Source organism: Cavenderia fasciculata (genome assembly GCF_000203815.1).
Source record: "Cavenderia fasciculata unplaced genomic scaffold Scf_Dfasci-F-a-25c12.r2-5, whole genome shotgun sequence".
NCBI classification, from domain to species: Eukaryota; Evosea; class Eumycetozoa; order Acytosteliales; family Cavenderiaceae; genus Cavenderia; species Cavenderia fasciculata.
Window position 1 is genome coordinate 2,406,423 of NW_004457729.1, and position 12,302 is coordinate 2,418,724.

At 33.6% G+C, this 12,302-nt stretch overlaps 5 protein-coding genes across 5 annotated transcripts; 2 read left to right on the plus strand and 3 right to left on the minus strand.

The window, feature by feature from the left end:
* Positions 1–33: 33 nt before the first annotated feature.
* Positions 34–2,649, minus strand: anapc4 (anaphase promoting complex subunit 4; the record flags this gene model as incomplete). The annotated part of the gene is made up of 5 exons (XM_004359204.1): positions 34–576; positions 647–1,297; positions 1,385–1,853; positions 1,915–2,001; positions 2,078–2,649. 5 exons carry the CDS (start codon positions 2,647–2,649, stop codon positions 34–36), a joined length of 2,322 nt encoding a protein of 773 aa, XP_004359261.1.
* Positions 2,650–2,743: 94 nt separating this feature from the next.
* Positions 2,744–4,131, minus strand: DFA_01296 (uncharacterized protein; the record flags this gene model as incomplete). The annotated part of the gene is made up of 2 exons (XM_004359205.1): positions 2,744–3,977; positions 4,043–4,131. The coding sequence occupies 2 exons, from the start codon at positions 4,129–4,131 to the stop codon at positions 2,744–2,746; spliced, it is 1,323 nt and encodes a 440-aa protein (XP_004359262.1).
* Positions 4,132–4,469: 338 nt separating this feature from the next.
* Positions 4,470–6,731, plus strand: DFA_01297 (uncharacterized protein; the record flags this gene model as incomplete). Its single annotated transcript, XM_004359206.1, has 1 exon — positions 4,470–6,731. One exon carries the CDS (start codon positions 4,470–4,472, stop codon positions 6,729–6,731), a length of 2,262 nt encoding a protein of 753 aa, XP_004359263.1.
* An 82-nt stretch (positions 6,732–6,813) lies between these two features.
* DFA_01298 (uncharacterized protein) lies at positions 6,814–8,106 on the minus strand (the record flags this gene model as incomplete). Its single annotated transcript, XM_004359207.1, has 1 exon — positions 6,814–8,106. One exon carries the CDS (start codon positions 8,104–8,106, stop codon positions 6,814–6,816), a length of 1,293 nt encoding a protein of 430 aa, XP_004359264.1.
* Positions 8,107–8,966: 860 nt separating this feature from the next.
* Positions 8,967–12,217, plus strand: DFA_01299 (4-alpha-glucanotransferase; the record flags this gene model as incomplete). Its single annotated transcript, XM_004359208.1, has 7 exons — positions 8,967–9,284; positions 9,400–9,514; positions 9,588–10,258; positions 10,332–10,532; positions 10,611–11,115; positions 11,202–11,338; positions 11,405–12,217. 7 exons carry the CDS (start codon positions 8,967–8,969, stop codon positions 12,215–12,217), a joined length of 2,760 nt encoding a protein of 919 aa, XP_004359265.1.
* Between the last annotated feature and the right edge of the window lie 85 nt (positions 12,218–12,302).

The window sequence follows — 12,302 nt, forward strand, 5'->3', positions numbered from 1 at the left end:
TATATTATTTAATTATAATTATCCTCTCTCAATTTATTCTTCATCTTGATCTTCTTCATCTTCATCACCGTCGTCTTCTGGAATTTCTTCATCTTCAGCAATATCATAAAGTACAGTTCTTTTTGTTCCAATGATAACACATGCAACTTTACGTTGTGATGAAATGTTGAGAGATAATTTTTCCTTTTTGTTGATGTTGAGTTTTGATGATTTGATGAATCTATTCTTTAGAGGAGTTGTACAAGATTCTTGATCGAAAAAGGTTGCATCCAAAAGATCAACCATAATTGTATTTGGTGGAATGGTAACTGGTAATTGTTGATAGTACAATGAAGCTCCATCAACCTCTTCTACTTGTTCCTCTCCACAATTATACATTAAAAGTGATAATATTGATTTGTCTTGTGTCGTCGTTGTTGTCAATACCAAAAGATTCGATTGATCAAAAAAGCACATATCAACTACTCTATCATCCATTGATAATTGTATAAATGAAAAATGCCATTCATTTCTTTTCTTTTTACCAATAAATATCTTATTATTCATTGGTGTTATAATTGATAAATTGCATTGATTCTTAAAAAATATAAAATAATAAATAAATTATTAATATGTTGTATTTCTTTTTGTTTTTTCTTTTACATACATTAAAATTTAAAAATGAAGATTTAAAAAATTGTGATTGATTATCTAATTTTGAATTATCAAACATTGATATTGGTGTAAATGTAGTTATTTTCAATTGATTTATAATATTATTGGTAGTTGATTGATTATTTAAATTATTAAAACTTGTAGTTTCCAAACATAATTGTTTAAATTGTTTAAATTGTTTTGAAATTGGTTGTTGGTTAGAGTTATCTGTTGTTTTGTTACTTTTGTTTGTATTTTGACCATTTATAATTGGATCATATTTTACACCATTTTCCAATAATGAAAGTAATAATAATTCATTTAAAATATATTGTTGTTGTGGTTGTTGTAACTTTGTTTTATCTGTAGTTAATTGATTTTGAACTTTTAAAAACCAAGTGAATAGATTTGAATATTGAGATTCAAGTTGAGAAAGTGTTATTTCCAATGTTTCCAATTGAATTCCAAACTTATTTGAAGCAGTTAATAAATGTTCAAATGACTGTGAATTTAAGATATCACCATATTTCTCCGACCACAATGAAAAGGTATGTAATTGAGAGATGGAATGTAAAGTACAAGAATAAGCATTTTGAATTAAATTAATTAATGTTTCTCTTATAGATTCACAATTTCTTTGCATTGATTTCATTATTTTAATATCCTAAAAAGTTAAAAATAATAGAATAGAATAGAATAGATTATTAATATCTCTATTCTTCTTCCTCATTTTCACTTCTTTTTCACTTACAATATGATTTGAAATAAATTGACAAGTTGGTGGTGATGCAACACCAGTCATTAAAAGATCGAGTATTTCCTGTTCAATGGTAGAGGTACGTCCATAATCTCTGATTAATTTTTCAAATATATCCCATTTGGCTGATATCATTTGTTGGGTTTCTTCCCATCGATGAATGACATCATGTAGGATAATATCAGTTGTTTCTAAAAGCCATTCAATAGTAGAATAGTGAAGTGCCACTTTGAATATCTCTTGGCATTGTCTGTAGAGTATGGATGTGTCAATGTCAATCATTACAGTCAATCCATTATCAGTTTCTACTACCACTGTCAATTGATTAAATGATGTTGACATAGCAATTGAATGAAATTGAATAGATTTACATCCCTTTAAAAGTACATGTTTGTTTACATATTGTTGTGATAATAATAATTCCATTATATTAAAATTACCAATATGAACAATACCAATAATACTAAATCAATCAAATAAAGAGTATTAGTATATAGAATATAATATTAAATAGTGTTACATACTAGAATGATATAATTCCTTTTTCATTACATGATATTAATACATCAAGTACATCCAAATCTTTCTTTAATGGGAATGGTTTAATATCTCTAGAGAGAAAATAAACAAAAAGTAAATAAAGTGGATCCTATCTAATGACCATCTCTCTCTCTATATATAACTTACGATTCTTTAAATTCATTAATATAATATTGAAGTGAAGGAAAATAATCACTGTGAAGTTCATTATCAGAGAATTTGGTATTACTTGTTGTTGTTGTTGTCGTCGACAAACTAGTTGCAGTACTACCAACAGGTGTCTCCAATAGATCATTAAATTGAATCCATTGTAGTAATGTGATTGGTGATGCTGATGTTGATGATGTAGATGCAATTGAATGTATCTCTTTCCCATTTTCAATAGAGTATAGAGTCATTGTTCCATTTGAATAACCTGATGCAATGATCTTACCATTAGGACTCCATTGCATTGCTGTTGTTACTTTTTCATCTGTTGTTGTTGCTGTTGTTGATTCTTGTTGTTGTCGTGTACTAGAAGAAGAAGAAGAAGATTTACTTGTAATACTTAATAATCTTTGCCAATTTAAGAATCTGTGTATTGTGATGGATGATGATGATTGAGCAATCGACAGTAAATCCATCATTGGACAACATGCTGCAATCTTTATATCATTGTTTGATACCTTATCATTCAATGGTACAAATGATCGATTATTACTATAATTATCTGTGTCCATCATATGCAACGAAACATAATAATAACAACCTTTTTTGGTATTACAAATTTTGGAGGGAATTTCAATATCAATTTAAATTAAATTAATGATTTATTTATAAATTGATAATATTACAAGATTGATTGAATCTTGGTTGAGATAATTGATTAAAATGATTGGATAGAGTATAAGGATCTTCTGTATAATGGAGTTTATAAATGTTACCAGATGGTTGTCCAGTACTTATATTTCGACCACCGATAAAATAAGCTATCTTGTTGGACGAGGCAATCACACATTGACTAAAATCAATTGATACTATTACACCATACCCTTTGATTTTAGTATAGTTATCATTATTATTGGTTGTGGTTGTGTTGGTGTTGTTATCTTCCTTTTCTAAAGATAATAAATTGATAGTTTCAACTTGAGTATAATACATAATTCCATTCTTTTCAAATTGATCATTTTTACTATTCGTTGTTGATGTTGTTGTAATGATATTGGAAGATTTTGATTTACCACCATAAATAAATATTTTATCTGATTGTTCATCATTTATAATATGTATATTTCTTTTGGGAACTGATAGTTTAATATTATCTAGGAGGAACCAATGATCCATTATTTTGTCGTATACTTCAATACTGTCTAATTCCTTGCCGTCTATACCAACACCACCGGCAACTATGATCAACTGTGAAGAATGGTCATACGCAATACCAGCAGAGTGACGTGGTACGTTGAGACTGGCAATCTTGATGACATGTGCCAATTCAATATCATATCTTTCACAGTGTGCCATTGCATTACCTTGTGCATTCTTTCCACCTACGAAATAGATAAATCTAGGTTCTGGATCTGGTTGTAAACATGATGATTTGTATCGAGGGTGCAATAACGAGGTTGGCATTTCTTGAAAGTTTCTCAAACCAATGTCTGGATGTACCTTTGCTTTAATGATTCGTTGAGGTGTATGTTTACCACCAAATATAAATATCGATGTGTAACAGCTAGCTGTGAATGCTCCAACAATAGCTCCAATACTAGTTGTAAGTTCACTTCCACCATCAACAGGTTGCTTGATCATAGTTGATTGAGATACTTGTTGTAGTCTAGGTTGCATTGGTAGAGTTGATATTGGTGGTGTCTTGCTATAGAGTGGATAGGCCGGATGATAACTAGACATTTCATTTAAATTTTTAAATATTCTTGTGAATTGTATTTCATCAATTGGTTCAAACTTTAGGCCACCTGCAGCATCATCAGCAGCCGCCGCATCAGCAGCTGTCGTCTTATTCTTGTTGTCTTGACCTCTGCCACCGACAGTGACAATAAAAGGTGCAAATCTTTTGGGAGCAAGTGGAGCCGCAGGTGGCTGAGGAGGAGGAGGTGAGGGAGTTTCAATGGTCACCCTTTTAGATGCTGCTGGTTTACCTCTTCCTCCTCCTCCTCTTCTCCTCTTCCTCCTCTTGTACCTCTACCTCTTTGAGAAAATGACATGTCTTCTTTATCTCTTTAAAATTAATTATTAAATTATTATTTCTAATTATTTTTTTTTTTTTTATGAGAGTGGAAGAACTTCATCACTTGCAAGTCTACTTTGTATTTCTAATAATTTTCGCAACATGTATATATCTGTATTTATTAGTATTATGTAATATGTATTATTAGAATAAGATTATTTGATGGAGTATAAGAGAGATCAATTATTAAAGCATATATTAAAGAATGGGATACTCAGAAACTTGATATTTAGAGAGGTTGGTAGACTCAGCAAGAGAGTGCTAGAGGATACTTGTCAAGTACCTGTACAAACCTATCCTCGAAGCTATGGTTACATGGGATTCAAAAGAGCAAGGGTACTACCAAGAATATATAGTTGGGTAGAGTTACAAGTTGACTCGGCTCAATTGGCAGCCTACGGATACAAAAATAGTTTGATTGAGTTGTTACAACGACAAGAAAAACAATACAGTCAATATAAATGGTTTGATCGTCATCAAAAAGGGTCAAAGAAAGTGGTAGTTGGACCATATGTATTGAATCTAGATGGAATGATAATGTTGGCATGTAAACAGAATCAATTCGAGATTGTACAATACATTTATTCAAGGTATGGACGGCGTGCACAAGAGGTTGGGTATTACACTCAACAACACGCAATGCGGTATGGTCGAGAAGATATATTCCATTATATCACTGGAATACTTGGTTATGTATACTATGGTTTGCATCATGAGATATTGGTCGGTGGCAACACCAACATTATATCTTTTTGTTTACAATTAAACAAATTGGCTGTCAAAGATAAAAAACAACCTTTGTTTACTGATGAACATGTACTGTATCATATAGACAAGTGGTTATCTGTTCCAACGCTCAAGTGTTTTCAAGAGGATGGATCAATTGACTTGATTACAAATACCGATAAAATATTAAGGTCGGCTGTGAAAGCTGGAAATTTGGATGTTGTAAAATATGTTATACAACATATACAACAACAAGAAGATACACCGATTGGTAGTCATATCATGGATACTGCAGCATCACTGGGATACATTGAAATTATAAAGTTTCTTCATACCCAACCACCAACAGTCGTCAGTGCACCTACAGTCGCTGCTATTGACATGGCATCTAGAAATGGACATTTCCAAGTAGTTTGCTATCTAGTAGAGAATAGAACCGAAGGAATGACTCATAGAGCAATTGACAAGGCAGCCAAGTACAATCACCTCAATATTGTAAAATACCTACACTCAAACACCACTGCACCATGCTCGACAAATGCAATGGATCGGTCATCCCCATTCCCAGATATATTCACCTTTCTATTTGAAAATAGAACAGAAGGATATACTGAACAGGCAATCAGAGCAGTTTTGGTAGCAGCTGGAACCACTCCTTGTCCCACCAACAGTGTACACAGTTATTTGGATATTGTAAAACTCATTCAAAAAGACAACCAAGATAAATTCCTTCTAGTCTTGGATCGTGTACAATCTGCCATACCATCATTTGACTACTCAAAAGATACCGCTTCATTTCAAGTATTCCAATATTTTTTTCATTATGTTGATCCTCAACTACACCAAATCATGTTGCGTCGTGCTATTATGCTCAAACAAGTCGATTTGGTCAAGTGGATCCATACAAATATGAATATGGTAGAATACACATCCAGCTTTTTACATGCCTCGTACCCTACGATAAAGTATCTACTAGAATGTGAAAACAGCCCATTCATAAGCAACGACCCCGTTATCCATACGGGTAACCTTCAAAGGGCTTTGAGGGTTGCTGTATTTACTCAATCCTTGGAGACATTTGACTATTTATTGGAGAATACTAGAATAGAATACTTGGCAGAGCATGACCTATACTCTGATATAATTAAACTTGGCAATGTAGAGATACTTAAAAGGTTGATCAAATTGCCATCAGGACTACCATTCTCCACCTACATGGCATCCACTTCATTTATAAGTGATGTAGAACAAGCAATCAACAAGTCTCGGTTGGATATGATTAAATTCTTGTTTGACAATTACAACATTGTCGATGCTAAAGGTAAACCACCCAGTTTTACTTGTCTCGGATACCAATACATAACAGTAAAAAAGTTTGAAACCATTAAATACATGACAGTAAACAAACAATTAACGGCCAAGCTAGAGATTGTTAAATTAAGGTATAGAGATGCAGACGAGTATGGTGTATGTTTGGAATCGACCATCAATACAACTCTTCAACCTCCAACTCCTATCAACATCCTAGACTACTGTTTATTGTATACTCAACAACTCTCTAGTGAAGATTGGAGTTATCTCTTGGATGAAATGATGCAATGTGGAAATGTCGATCTCGTTCGATACATTCTATTCAACACAAACATTTCAGAAATACCAAAGAAAAGTATGGATCACATCATTGGTCGTCGAATCAATTGTCATGTCATTCAAATTATTTGTGATTACAAAAGAAACAAATATGACAACCTCAAAAATAATTTATTTTATCCAATCCAACAAGAAGAGAATAATAATAATAATAATAATAATAAACAATCATCAAAAAATAATAATTGTTTATTACAATAGATAAAGTTGAAGATTTATTTTAAATAGTAGTTTGGTAGGAATTTTTTTTTCCAATTATAATATTTATATAATTATATTTGAGTTAAGGATAATCGATAAATAAATAATGACTAACCTTTGGCAAAACAATGATAGTGACATATCTGTCGTTATCACCGACTGTACCGCTGTTACATGTTAATTGGTAGGTTGCATGAGAGGTGTACTTGTCCAATGAGGGTGATACCATGTTGATATGTCCCTCTATTGGTGTGGTGCCTTGTTCCTTGTTGTTGGGATCCTCCAACAACCCCTTGATTGGGTCGTCACCTTGATAATTGATAGAGACACATTTCAATGGGGAGGATCCGGCTTTCATAGATTTGACAATGGATGATTGGATCTCTGCATTCCACATATCTATTTGAAGATGTGATACCACTTGATCGGCCAAGAAAGCATCGAGCAGATGGATGGTATGATCGGCAGCTTTGAATCCGATATCTGATATCTTTGTGTTCTTCTTCTTTTGGAACATATCGATAAAGCTGTCGACATGGTCTTGCTTGGTTTTGTATGAATCAAAGTTGATGCAAAGTGATCGAAGCGATGGATGGGCAAAGATTGCCTCATAGAGTACTTTATAACCACCACCTTCAATTGGCAGTTCTAGAGTGGTGAGGTTTGGATTGGCAGCCAATACCTTGGCAACAAATGACAAACTGATTAGGTTCCAAGTGGTATCCAGCTTGATCGACACAAGAGCGGTGCATAGTGCCAAAGGTGAAATGAAATCTGGGTGTTCGATTTCACCTTGGTATCTAAAGTGTGTGAGTGGACTGGTGGATTTCGATTTCATCTTTTCAGTGAGGAATACCTTTTCGAGTAAAGATTCAGTTCCAAAGGGGTCATGGCCTGCAACATTGTAACGACCAATGTCAATGGACACCAAGAATGGACATTTGACTAATTCACGATAGAGAGCTGTGAGACGACTTTTAATTGATTTGGATTCATCATCGGTTTCGGCGGCAAAGTGGACAAGCTTCTTGGGAAGTGAATCATTCTTTCCAAACAATGATATGCTTGAATCGGATGTCTTGATGTGGGTGATGGTTGAGTTGTTGTGTAAAATTCTACACATTCTTTCTGTATTTTCTTTTTTTTGATTGGTTGTTTTGACAAGCCATAGCAAATAGGTCACATTCTTGGCAAGGTTCCAATCTTGATCATTTCTAGTAGTGGCAGAGCTAGTGTCGGTACTTTGCATTCTTTCAAGACAGGCAAGAAACGGTTTGACATTGTCCTTGTTGACGAGAACGGTTCTGGGTAGATTTGATATCAGTTGGAACCATCTTTTGCAGACATAGTGCAATCCAAAGTTGTTTGTTGGCATTGGATTGGTAACATCGCAATCAATCAAACATTCTTTGATGATAGTTGATTGCAATAGGTGTGGTAGAGTTGATATGGACATTGATTGGTTGTACTTGTAATTGTAGTTGTTGTTCAATAAATTAATTTAATATTATCTCTTCTCTAAAAAATAAATAAACAAATAATAAAATATTAATAATCAATAACAATCATCATCAACTTTCATTTCCCCTTTTTTCTAATTATTTTTATTTTGGTTTCAAGAGCTGCAAACTCAGAGTTTATAGTTGAGTTTGCAGCTCACATCCAAATGTTATTGTGTTTGAATACATACCTAGTATGCCATCCATCCATCTTGATAAAATAAGAAACAAAGGGTGCCCTATGAGCTTTGGGGGTATCATATAGAGGGTAGGCAGGGGCAAGTTACTATTACCAGTCCAAGATGAGATGTCAGTTGTCTTGTTCAACATGTCTCGACAACCCTCTGAGAGTGACGATTGGGAGTTAGAAATGTAGATACCTTGAAGTTTGAACTATATCATTCTCTCTATCTTCCACTCTCTCTCTCTCTTTGCAAACGAACAAACATGATAACCCTATTTGTTTCAAACAATTAAAAGAGTAAATAATGATAAACAAATAATTATATTAATCGATCATTATTAGTTCAAGCCTGGTGGTTAAAATTATGCGTTTTACAAAAAAAAGTCGAGGTTTGCTCGGGATGATGTTGCTGAAGTTCAAGAAGTTCCCACAAAATTGTAAACTAAAAGTGTCGCACTATCTTCTTTTTTGTTCATTCATTTTCTTTTTCTATCACTTCACTCTTTAATAATTATCTTATACTAAAAGAAGAATAAGAAGAAGAAAAAAAGAATGAGTAATAATACAGTACACATTAGATTCAAGGTGAACTATTACACTCGATTGGGTCAAGAAGTTTACATTTGTGGATCATCTGAAGAATTGGGCAATTGGGTAGATGCAGAAGCAAAGAAGTTGAGATATGGAGACAATGGTGATTGGGAGATTATCGTTGAATTCAAAAAGACTTCTACTGATCAAGTACTCAACTACAAGTACTTTATCATGGACACTAATGCTGACAAGATTTGGGAAGGTGGTCCAAATCGTACTCTTGACGTTTCAATCTGTGATCCATTCTATACTCATGAAGTTAGAGATACCTATCAAGTATGTTTAAACAATGATGAAATATATATAACAATCATGATTATCTTGTCTCTAATTCATCCAATTCTTTCCTTCCCTACTACTACCTACTACTACTACTCACTGACTTTTATAGAGTCCATCATCTGCTGAAAATACTTTCCTCAAATCATCATTCTTTAGAGATGTTTATTTCAGACGTACACCAGAAGATGTTAAAACTTACAATCATATTCCAACTAATTCAAAGGGTATGAATAGAATAGGAATAATCATCATATACAAAGATTAAGTATTTATTATTAATTTAAATTTTTTTTTTAGATAAAGTAGTAGTTAGATTCCAAGTAAAGAGTACATGTGTTACACCACATCATTCAGTTTATATTGTTGGTAGTAATACAACACTTGGTAATTGGAGAACAGAACGTGCTATTCGATTGGCCGACGACAATTATCCAAATTGGCGTGTCGACCTTGAATTTACAAAGGATCAACTCCCATTCTCCTACAAATACATTATCACTGACGACACGACCAAGTCACACGTGCATTGGGAGCAAGGAAGCGACCGTTGGTTTACCAGCAGCATTTTGCATGCCTCTGACTACTCAAACGCCGTCAATGAGGACCGTGTCTACTTTTTCAACGATGGTGATTTCAAGGAATCCAACTTGATCAGAACCTCTGGTGTAGCCGTACCAGTGTTTTCACTTCGTTCCAAAAAAGGTCTCGGTGTTGGTGAATTCAACGATATCAAGGCACTCATTGACTGGGCCTCTGCCACTGGAATGCACATGATCCAAATTCTTCCAATCAACGATACCTCTGTCTATTACACATGGCGTGACTCTTATCCATACAGTTCAGTATCTGTATTTGCTCTTCACCCAATCTATATCAACATTGAATCTGTCTCTAGTGATCCAGAAATTCTATCAATCATCAATCAACATCGTGATAAATTAAATGCTTTACCACATATTGATTATGAAGTAAATATTAAAAAAAAAAAAACAAAAAAAAAGAAAAGATTTATTAATCATCATTTTTAATTTTATTTTCTAGTCTGTTATTACATTAAAATTAGATTTATTAAATAAGATTTATGGAAAGGAAAAATCAAAACTTGCAACTGATAAGGGTCTTTTTGAATTTGTTCAAGAAAATGCCAAATGGATTAAACCATACGCACTTTACATGGTATTGAGAGAACAATTCAAATCTTCTGATCATTTCTCTTGGCCAGAACATAAATCAATTGATAAAGTAAGAAAAGAAAAGAAAAAGAAGAAAGATAAAATAATTAAAATAATTATTAATTAATTTTATTTTATTTTATTTTAGGAAACAATTGAAAAATTAACATCAAAGAATGAAAAGTATTGGGAAAAGGTACAATTTTATTACTTTGTTCAATACCATTTACATTTACAATTATTAAGTGCATCGAGATATGCAGTTGAAAATCGTATTGGTCTCAAGGGTGATCTACCAATTGGTGTAAGCAGACAAAGTGTTGACACTTGGGTAGAACCAGAGTTGTTCCGTTTGAACATGTCAACTGGTGCCCCACCAGATGCCTTTGCCGATGATGGTCAAAACTGGGGATTCCCAACCTATGATTGGGACAGAATGAAGTTGGACAATTATGGTTGGTGGAGAGCTCGTCTTGGTCAAATGTCAAAGTATTTCCATGCCTATCGTATCGATCATATCTTGGGTTTCTTTAGAATTTGGGAAATCCCAACTGAACAATTAACTGGTCTCTTGGGTCACTTTAATCCATCCCTCCCATTATGGAGATCTGAATTATCAAATAATGGTATTTGGGATCTTGATAGATTAACCAGTATGTCGACATAATAATAATAATAATAATTATATAGCATGACTATAGTTTGTCTCTCTAACTCTTTTTTTTTTTTATTATTATAGAACCATATATTAGATATCATACTTTACGTGAACAATTTGGTGAATATTCAGATACAGTTGCAAAGAAATTCTTAAAAGAATATTCTCCCAATTGTTTTAAATTATTACCACAATTTGAAACTGAAAGACTTATTGATGTAAGAGAGAAATATATATATTATTTATTTAATTAATTAATTAATTATTTTTATTTTTATTTCTAGACAAACCTTGAAAAAGATGATCAAATGTATAAACCAGGATTATTAAAATTAGTTCAAAATGTTAGTTTATTAAAGGATCAAGATGATGAGAATAGATACTATCCGAGAATTGAAATCAACAAGACTACATCATTTAATGAATTGTCAGATGATTTAAAGGCAACTCTCTACCGTATGTACATCTCGTACTACTTTGAAAGACAAGAGGAGCTTTGGACTCAGATCGGTATGCAACGTTTGCCAGCTATCCGTGACTGCACCAGAATGTTGGTTTGTGGTGAGGATCTTGGTATGGTACCAAAGTGTGTAGAGCCAACCCTCAAGAACCTTGGTATCCTCGGTTTGCGTATCCAACGTATGCCATCCGAGAGCGCCAAGGAGTTCTACCATCCATCAGAGTACTCTTATCTTACGGTCAACACTACATCGTCACACGACATGTCAACTCTTCGTGGATGGTGGGAGGAAGACAGAACTCGCTCACAAAACTTTTACAACAACATCTTGGGAATGTATGGTGAAGCTCCCTACTTTTGCGAGCCATATGTTACCGAGGCCGTCATTGTCCAACATCTTCAATCGCAGTCGATGATCTCTATCTTCCCATTGCAAGACTGGTTTGGTCTGTCTTCCGAGCTCTCGTCCCGTGACCCCAAGGAGGAAAAGATTAACGAGCCATCCAATCCATTCCACTATTGGAGATACAGATGTCACGTCAATTTGGAAGACCTTTTGGAAAACCAAGAATTCAACAAGACTATCCAAAGATTAATTATCTCTTCAAACAGAAAGCTTGAAGATACCAATAATTAAAGGTCGTCAGTAATAATATTTATTACCCCCACTAATATTATGAGGTGTTTAAATTGTCAGGTCAGAGCCAATCTACCAAACCGTT